The sequence below is a fragment of the Borostomias antarcticus genome (assembly GCF_949987555.1).
Source record: "Borostomias antarcticus genome assembly, chromosome: 16".
Classification (NCBI taxonomy): domain Eukaryota; kingdom Metazoa; phylum Chordata; class Actinopteri; order Stomiiformes; family Stomiidae; genus Borostomias; species Borostomias antarcticus.
In genome coordinates, this window is record NC_140249.1 from 24,207,757 (window position 1) to 24,217,756 (window position 10,000).

General features: G+C 47.3%; 1 protein-coding gene across 1 annotated transcript in view; it reads left to right on the top strand.

The window, feature by feature from the left end:
- The first annotated feature begins 377 nt into the window (after positions 1-377).
- herpud1 (homocysteine-inducible, endoplasmic reticulum stress-inducible, ubiquitin-like domain member 1) overlaps positions 378-10,000 on the top strand; it is a 13,296-nt gene continuing 3,673 nt past the window's right edge. The window contains exons 1-6 of the mRNA XM_084450913.1: positions 378-752; positions 1,149-1,226; positions 3,018-3,089; positions 5,390-5,580; positions 5,887-5,997; positions 8,588-8,959. Coding sequence (XP_084307039.1) covers positions 606-752; positions 1,149-1,226; positions 3,018-3,089; positions 5,390-5,580; positions 5,887-5,997; positions 8,588-8,959 — 971 coding nt within the window. The 5' untranslated portion in view covers positions 378-605. The remainder of the gene's footprint in view (positions 753-1,148; positions 1,227-3,017; positions 3,090-5,389; positions 5,581-5,886; positions 5,998-8,587; positions 8,960-10,000) is intronic.

The following is a 10,000-nucleotide window of genomic DNA, read 5'->3' on the forward strand; positions in this document are numbered from 1 at the left end:
TAGTTTAATACACATGAATATATCACCCAGCTAGTTTAATACACATGAATACATCACCCAGCTAGTTTAATACACATGAATACATCACCCAGCTAGTTTAATACACATGAATATATCACCCAGCTAGTTTAATACACATGAATACATCACCCAGCTGACTGACTGACGCAACACCGTCAACCAGGCCCGTCACGCTGCGCATGCGCCGTGGGACGGAACACTCCCTGCCTCCACGTCTGATCACGAGTCGTGGCTGGCCAATCACGTGGGGCCACAGTGTGTTTGGAAACAAGTGAACCAGCCCTCCCTGGTATGTCAACTGGTCTCTCTCACCACAGCTGGTCTCTCCCACCACAGGCCGTCTCTCTCTCCCAGATACAAAGTTTCACTGCGACCAAACAGCTCGCTACTTCTGATCGATCGTTTTAGGTGAAACTTTGTATCCGCTGCGTTGTTAGTTTAAAGGATACATTGTATAGTTCCAGCAGAGAGAGAGAGGGAGAGAGAGAGAGAGAGAGAGACATAGAGAGAGAGTGTATGTGTGTGCGAGAGAGAGAGGGAGAGAGAGAGAGAAAGAAGGAGAGAGAGAGGGGACAAGAACCAAAATGGATCACCAGGGTTTCCAGACGATCACGGTCGTGATCAAAGCGCCTAACCAGGCCCACGGGGACCAGACGGTGGAGGGGGTCGAGCTGGTCTGGACGGTGAAGGATCTGAAGGGTCATATCTCCAGGGTGTACCCCAACAACCCGGTGAGTCCGGGTTCAGTTGGTTGTGTCGATGTGGAGCTAGCCAGCATGCTACATGCTAATCCTACCCAGCTAACCTCGGGAAGCCCACGCACAGCTGAGCTGAGGTCCTGATACATGGTTTGGGTTTCTGTGTGAACTAGGACTGTCTTAATCTTCATATTTCTCTGTAGCTTGATTATGTTCTTATACTGTTCGATCTGCAGTGTGTGTGTGTGTGTGTGTGTGTGTGTGTGTGTGTGTGTGTGTGTGTGTGACAGACAGAGAGAGAGAGAGAGAGAGAGTGAGGGAATGTGTGTGTGTGTGTGTGTGTGTGTTTGTGTGTGTGTGTGTGTGTGTGTGTGTGTGTGTGTATGTGTGTGTGTGTTATTCTAACATGTGTCATCGTTTCCCCCCCAGGCTGTGGCTGATCAGAGGCTCATCTACTCTGGCAAACTGCTCCAAGACCACCTGCACGTCCGGGACATCTTCAGACAGGTGTGTGTGTGTGTCTGTCTCTCTGTCATTAAAGAGTCGAACTTCATCTGTAGTATGACAGGTGCGTTGAAAAGCTGATGGCCACCTTTGGTAGATGGAAGGAACTCCCACACACACCTGATAAAGGTCATGTGACCAAAACGTACTTTATAAACTGATTTAGTGCAAGTGAAGCAGACGGCGTGGAGTTCTTTCTCTCTACTGCCCGTCTGCCACGAAGTGAATCTGAACGGCGTGAGTCGACCGATTGTTCTGTTCTGAGTGTGTTCGTCTTTCATTCCACGCTTTTGTCTGCGGACACCAAAGACTTCTCCTGTTACTGTAACAGAGATCCGAGCAGAACGGGTCCGACCCGTTATTTAGGGGTCTGACCTGTTCTCCAGGGCCCACGGAGATGGAAGCTCCTCAGAACTATTGTTTTGGACCCAAACAGGGAGAGACATTGTTGAACAGGAGCTCCTGGCGTTCACCGCTGTGTCTTTGGGACCCATATTCCTGTCTGGTGTTACACCGAAATCGGTTGTGTTTACATGACTTTGACGGTAACACTTTACAATAAGGGTACATTAATAAGCATTAGTTAATGCATTATTAAGCATTAAGTCACAGTTAACTTATGTCTCTATTAACCATTTACTAATGTTATTTATGTTAACTAAGGTTAACTCACCTAACCCTAACCCTAACCTTAACTAAGGTATTAATTAACATTAGTAACCGAACCTAAACCTAAATAAGCATTAGTTAACAGTTAACTAATGTTTTTTGTGACCCGTAAAGTGTGACCACTTTGACTTTATTGAATCATCTTGAGTCTCCCATTGACATTGACATTCAAATGACAATGTTTTAGTTTTACCCTAGCCGGATGTTAGTATGTGTGTCACAACAGCCGGTTCTAAGAGAACATTCTGGTCCAGGTGGAACATTCTGGTCCAGGTGGAACATTCTGGTCCAGGTGGAACATTCTGGTCCAGGTGGAACATTCTGGTCCAGGTGGCGTTGATCCGGTAGTTCCCTGTGGGCCAGTCTAATCAGTCAGGCCTTGTTCCAAAAGGCCCCCACAGTCCCTACAACCTTTTCCCCACGTCCTAGTCCTTCCCTCCTAGCTCCTACTCCCTGTGCCCTTGTGTAGATCTGAATGAACTAGACAGTGTGGATATGGTGGTTGTCGCCGGGGGTGATTTCTATCATCCAATTAGAGGGCAAGTTGAAGCTGTATCCATATTGCTTTTACCTGTGAAATACCCTCAAATTATTCACATGAATATAGGGTCTATGGTTTAGTTGAATACAGGGTCTATAGTTTAGTTGAATATAGGGTTTATAGTTTAGTTGAATATAGGGTCTATAGTTTAGTTGAATATAGGGTTTATAGTTTAGTTGAATACAGGGTCTATGGTTTAGTTGAATATAGGGTCTATAGTTTAGTTGAATATAGGGTTTATAGTTTAGTTGAATACAGGGTCTATGGTTTAGTTGAATATAGGGTCTATAGTTGAATATAGGGTCTATAGTTGAATATAGGGTCTATAGTTGAATGTAGGGTCTATAGTTGAATGTAGGGTCTATAGTTGAATGTAGGGTCTATGGTTTAATTGAATATAGGGTCTATAGTTGAATGTAGGGTATATAGTTGAATGTAGGGTCTATGGTTTAATTGAATATAGAGTCTATAGTTGAGGGTCTATGGTTTAGTTTAATATAGAGTCTATAGTTGAGGGTCTATGGTTTAGGGCGTGGGAGCTGGTTTGGGGGCGGAGCCTCATCTTCCTGTCCCTCCCCCTGCAGACGGACACAACTCCCATGCTGCACCTGGTGTGTGCCGTCAGGACCACGGGACCGCTGGGAGCCCGGCCCAAGGTAAGACCACATACCAACCAACTTTATTGACACTAACAGGATAGGCTGATGCTTATCTATAAACAGGAGTTTCCTCATTCCTGTCCCCTTTCTCCTGGGTGAGCATGAACTAGACTCACCAGTCAGTCTCTCTCTCTACACACGTCAGTCTGCACACTTCAGTCTACACACTTCACTCTACACACTTCAGTCTACACACTTCAGTCTCTACACACTTCAGTCTACACACTTCAGTCTCTACTACACACTTCAGTCTACACACTTCAGTCTCTACTACACACTTCAGTCTCTACACACTTCAGTCTCTACTACACACTTCAGTCTCTACACACTTCAGTCTACACACTTCAGTCTACACACTTCAGTCTCTACACACTTACACACTTCAGTCTCTACACACTTCAGTCTACACACTTCAGTCTACACACTTCAGTCTACACACTTCAGTCTCTCTACACACTTCAGTCTCTACACACTTCAGTCTCTACACACTTCAGTCCCTACACACTTCAGTCTACACACTTACACACTTCAGTCTACACACTTCAGTATACACACTTCAGTCTACACACTTCAGTCTACACACTTCAGTCTTCACACTTACACACTTCAGTCTCTACACACTTACACACTTCAGTCTCTACACACTTCAGTCTACACACTTCAGTCTCTCTACACACTTCAGTCTCTACACACTTCAGTCTACACACTTCAGTCTACACACTTACACACTTCAGTCTACACACTTCAGTATACACACTTCAGTCTCTACACACTTCAGTCTACACACTTCAGTCCACACACTTCAGTCTACACACTTACACACTTCAGTCTACACACTTCAGTCTACACACTTACACACTTCAGTCTACACACTTCAGTATACACACTTCAGTCTCTACACACTTCAGTCTACACACTTCAGTCTCTCTACACACTTCAGTCTCTCTACACACTTCAGTCTCTACACACTTCAGTCTACACACTTCAGTCTACACACTTCAGTCTACACACTTACACACTTCAGTCTCTACACACTTCAGTCTACACACTTCGCTCAACTAGAGTCAGAGGACTTTCATTCAGATTTTGTCGCTTAAAGTGGGTGGAAATAATTTGAGAGTAAAAACGACAACATTGCGAAGTGTTTAAACAGGAAGCAGCGAAGTGTTTAAACAGGAAGCAGCAGCTGTTGAGGGGAGGAGCAGCCGACAGGAACCAGACCAGCTCAGCGAGACCAGCCTCATGAGACCAGCCTGATCTCGCCAGCTCACTTTCACTTTCACTCCATCGATCAGTCTGGACTTCCCCCCCTGTCTCTAATGCTCTCAGTGAGCGGGAGGACGCGTCTGGACAGGCTGACCCCTCCAGGCTGACCCCTCCAGGCTGACCCCTCCAGGCTGACCCCTCCAGGCTGACCCCTCCAGGCTGACCCCTCCTGTCAGGCAGAGGAACAAACCTTTTGCCAAATCCAGTCGGAAGAACGACAGTCCGGCCTGTTCTCAGTTAGTTTGTGAGGGCGATGGCAGCGTTTACCTTCAGGGTCCTGTTCGTCCTGGCGGACTGAGGGGGAGACGGGGGAGAGATGGGGGGGAGCTGGAGGACACGCTAGGCTAGTTAGCATCCCCCTAGAGAGTATAACTTTACATCTCTCAGAACTTAATTAGACCTAAATATAGTTCTGAGATTTCTCCTCACTCTGTAAAGTTTCTCTGTGTAGTGTGTTTGTGTAGTGTGTGTAGTGTGTTTGTGTAGTGTGTGCAGTGTGTGTAGTGTGTTTGTGTAGTGTGTGTAGTGTGTGTAGTGTGTGTAGTGTGTTTGTGTAGTGTGTGTTGTGTGTTTGTGTAGTGTGTGTAGTGTGTTTGTGTAGTGTGTGTAGTGTGTGTGTAGTGTGTTTGTGTAGTGTGTAGTGTGTGTAGTGTGTTTGTGTACAGTAGCTGTGCAGTCAAACGGATGGACACTTATGTAAATCTCTTAGGGGATTTCTTATAACAGGCTTCTTGGTTTGCGTCCTGTCTTCCCAAAAACCTAAACCCTTCTAAAGTGGGTGGAGTCCTGATTTCTGCTTCCATCAACCAATTCAACATCCTGGTCCCCCTGGGCCCTGGGATATTGACACAGTCTAACATCCTGGTCCCCCTGGGCCATGGGATATTGACCCAGTCTAACATCCTGGTCCCCCTGGGCCCTGGGATACTGACCCAGTCTAACATCCTGGTCTCCCTGGGATACTGACCCAGTCTAACATCCTGGTCCCCCTGGGATACTGACCCAGTCTAACATCCTGGTCTTTTCTCCAGGTCCGAGGCCCGGAGCAGCCATCCTCCTCTCCCCCCCTGAGCCCCCAGGGTGCCGACGCCCCCCCCTCGGTGCCCGCCGGCTCAGAGCTCAGACAACGCAGACACCCGGCCCCGCCCCCGGTCTCCACGGCGACCCCGGTCCAGGCCACGCCCACCACCCCCACCTCAGCAGTCTGGCCGGCCGCTGCGACGTGAGTTACCTGGCAACCAAGCCCCCGCTGCCTGTCTGTCTGTCTGCCTGTCTGTCTGTCTGTCTGTCTGTCTGTCTGTCTGTCTGTCTGTCTGTCTGTCTGCCTGTCTTGTCTGTCTGTCTGTGGGTAGTTGGCTGTTCAGATGTTTTTCTATAGTACCCAATAGAACTGACTCTGTTCTTCTATATTGAATAACTAGTTGTCTGTCTGTCTGTCTACCCATCTGCCCGTCTGTCTGCCCGTCTGTCCCCCCCCCGTCTGTCTGTCTGTCCCCCCCCCCCGTCTGCCCGTCTGCCCCCCCCCCAGGCCGGGCCCAGCAGAGATGACCCCCCCAGCGTTCCCCACCTACTCCCTCTACAGCCCCCAGCAGCTGCTCTGGCTGCAGCACGTCTACGCTCGCCAGTACTACATGCAGTAGTGAGTACTAGTCTATACTACACCAGTACTACATGAGTACTACCTCTACTACACCAGTACTACATGCAGTAGTGAGTACTAGTCTATACTACACCAGTACTACATGAGTACTACACCAGTACTACCTCTACGCTCGCCAGTACTACATGCAGTAGTGAGTACTACTCTATACTACACCAGTACTACATGAGTACTACACCAGTACTACCTCTACGCTCGCCAGTACTACATGCAGTAGTGAGTACTAGTCTATACTACACCAGTACTACATGAGTACTACCTCTACCACGCCAGTACTACATGCAGTAGTGAGTACTAGTCTATACTACACCACTATACTACACCAGTACTACATGAGTACTACCTCTACTACACCAGTACTACATGAGTACTACCTCTACCACGCCAGTACTACATGCAGTAGTGAGTACTAGTCTATACTACACCACTATACTACACCACTATACTACACCAGTACTACATGAGTACTACCTCTACTACACCAGTACTACATGAGTACTACCTCTACCACGCCAGTACTACATGCAGTAGTGAGTACTAGTCTATACTACACCAGTACTACATGCAGTAGTGAGTACTAGTCTATACTACACCAGTACTACATGAGTACTACCTCTACCACACCAGTACTACATGCAGTAGTGAGTACTAGTCTATACTACACCAGTAGTACACCAGTACTACATGATTACTAGTCTATACTACACCAGTACTACATGCAGTAGTGAGTACTAGTCTATACTACACCACTATACTACACCAGTACTACATGAGTACTACCTCTACTACACCAGTACTACATGAGTACTACCTCTACTACACCAACACTACATGAGTACTACCTCTACTACACCAGTACTACATGAGTACTAGTCTATACTACACCAGTACTACATGAGTACTACCTCTACTACACTAGTACTACATGAGTACTACCTCTACTACACCAGTACTACATGCAGTAGTGAGTACTAGTCTATACTACACCAGTACTACATGAGTACTACCTCTGCTACACCAATACTACATGAGTACTACCTCTACTACACCAGTACTACATGAGTACTAGTCTATACTACACCAGTACTACATGAGTACTACCTCTACTACACTAGTACTACATGAGTACTACCTCTACTACACCAGTACTACATGCAGTAGTGAGTACTAGTCTATACTACACCAGTTCCACATGAGTACTACCTCTACTACACCAGTATACTACACCAGTACTACCTCTACTACACCAGTATACTACACCAGTACTACCTCTACTACACCAGTACTACATGAGTACTACCTCTACTACACCAGTACTACATGAGTACTACCTCTACTACACCAGTACTACATGAGTACTACCTCTACTACACCAGTACTACATGAGTACTACCTCTACTACACCAGTACTACATGAGTACTACCTCTACTACACCAGTACTACATGAATACTACCTCTACTACACCAGTACTACATGAGTACTACCTCTATACCACGCAAGTACTACATGAAGTAGTGAGTACTACCTCTATACTACATACTGTATATACTGCTCTTATCTCACCGTGCTACACACGGAGTACATTATTACATTTTACATTACAGTCATTTAGCTGATACTTTTATCTAAAGTGAATTAGAATAATTGTATTTAACGTAGGAAGCCAGTGTGCTACTACTCACCAGAACTCACAAGTGCATCTCCTTTCTAAGACAAGTGACTAAGAGCATCATCTAGTGCTGAAGGCAAAGTGCAAGAATAGCAAACTAAAAATGCTGTAGGTGCTTAAGAGGGAGGATAGTGGTAGTAAGACTGAATATACTACATGTATACTGCTCTACCAAACCCTGCTACACACTGAGTATACTATATCTATACTCACTAAGTATACTACAACTACAGTATACTGCTCTACCACACCCTGCTACTCACTGAGTATACTATATCTATACTCACTGAGTATACTACATCTACATCTATACTACTCTACCACACCCTGCTACACACTGAGTATACTATATCTATACTCACTGAGTATACTACATCTATACTTCTCTACTCCGTGCTACACGCTGCCTCAGTCAGTCAGGTGGAAGAGCAGAGAGAGGAAGTGATGTAGTGAGAGGAAGTGATGTAGTGAGAGGAAGTGATGTAGTGAGAGGAAGTGATGTAGTGAGAGGAAGTGATGTAGTGAGAGGAAGTGATGTAGTGAGAGGAAGTGATGTAGAGAGAGGAAGTGATGCAGTGAGAGGAAGTGATGCAGTGAGAGGAAGTGATGTAGTGAGAGGAAGTGATGTAGTGAGAGGAAGTGATGTAGTGAGAGGAAGTGATGTAGTGAGAGGAAGTGATGTAGTGAGAGGAAGTGATGTAGTGAGAGGAAGTGATGTAGTGAGAGGAAGTGATGTAGTGAGAGGAAGTGATGTAGTGAGAGGAAGTGATGCAGTGAGAGGAAGTGATGTAGTGAGAGGAAGTGATGTAGTGAGAGGAAGTGATGTAGTGAGAGGAAGTGATGTAGCCTGTGTGATCCAGGCTGTCTAAGTCTCTCTGTCTCCTGTTTCCACCAATAGCCATGCAGCGTTGGCGGCGGCAGCCTCTGCGCCATTGGCCCCCGCCACCGTCGGCCCCGCCCCCTACCCCGCCGTCGCCGCCCACCCGGCCCCCGTCGCCGCGGCCCTGCCCAATCAGAACCCCATCGACAACCTCCCGGCCAACCAGGACGCACAGAACCCCGGCTTCATCAACCCCGGAGCGGCCAATCAGAACCTGCGGATGAACGCGCAGGGCGGGCCCGTGATGGAGGACGAGGAGGATCTGGACCGGGATTGGCTGGACTGGGTGTACACCGCCGCGCGATTGGCCGTCTTCCTCAGCATCGTCTACTTCTACTCCAGCCTGAGCCGCTTCGTCCTGGTGATGACAAGCCTGATCCTCATGTACCTGTAAGTGCTTCTGCTGGTTCTGCTGGTTCTAATGGTTCTAATGGTTCTGCTGGTTCTGCTGGTTCTACTGGTTCTACTGGTTCTGCTGGTTAGTTAACCTGGTTAGCCTGGTTAGGGTCCGGCTACTTAAGCCCTGCGCTCAACTAGAGACGGAAGACATTCCTCCAGGTTTGAGTCAGTCTGTAAACGAGACTGAAGACATTCATCCAGCTTTTGTCGCTAAAAGTGGGTGGAAACAATTTGAGAGGTTGAAAAAAAAAAACTGCCTTGCAGAACCAATCCAGAGTCTTTAGGGAGGTGCTTCCTAACGGGGCGGTGAATGTTTTGTTTTGATTCTCCTCTCCAGTTTGTTTGGAGGACATCATTTCCTGTAAGGCGGGTCTTTCACCCTATTGGAGATGTAGGGAGTGGTTCTGATTGGCCGGGTCGGTTTTCGGCGCTGTTCTAGGGAGGATTTTGATTGGAGACGTCTCCGGGCTCTGGAAGTGGAGATCTATAAAGTCTGGCGTGGCGAGACTACGTATCTTAAGACAGAGAGAATGTATGTAGCTCCCACGGTGAGTGGGAGTGAATAAATAAGGCACGTTTCGGCCAAAATGGCCTTCTTTAACTGCACCTGAAGAAGGCCATTTTGTCCGAAACGTTGTGCCCTTCATTGCACCTGAAGAAGGCCATTTTGGCTGAAACGTGCCCTATTTATTAAACTCACCATGGGAGCTACAGTACATACAGTTTGTGGAAATTCTCTCTGTCTTAAGTTCATACATTTTTCTCGAGCACCTGTCACACTTTGTTTGAAGTGCGTTCATTCCTCTGCTGCTACTGAGACTACGTATCCCATGAGTCCCGGCGTTAAGCAGCCGGGTCACAAACCTGTAAGTCTCCCCAGCGAAGGACAGCAGTAGAGGACAGTTGACCTGAACAGGGACAGGTTGACACAAAGACGCGGCCGGTCAGTTTGTCCGTCCTCGACCGCGCGTTGTTGTCCTCTGGACAGGAGAGCAGAGCCTGGAGCAGAACGCAGATGTTAGCCGCTGCTTC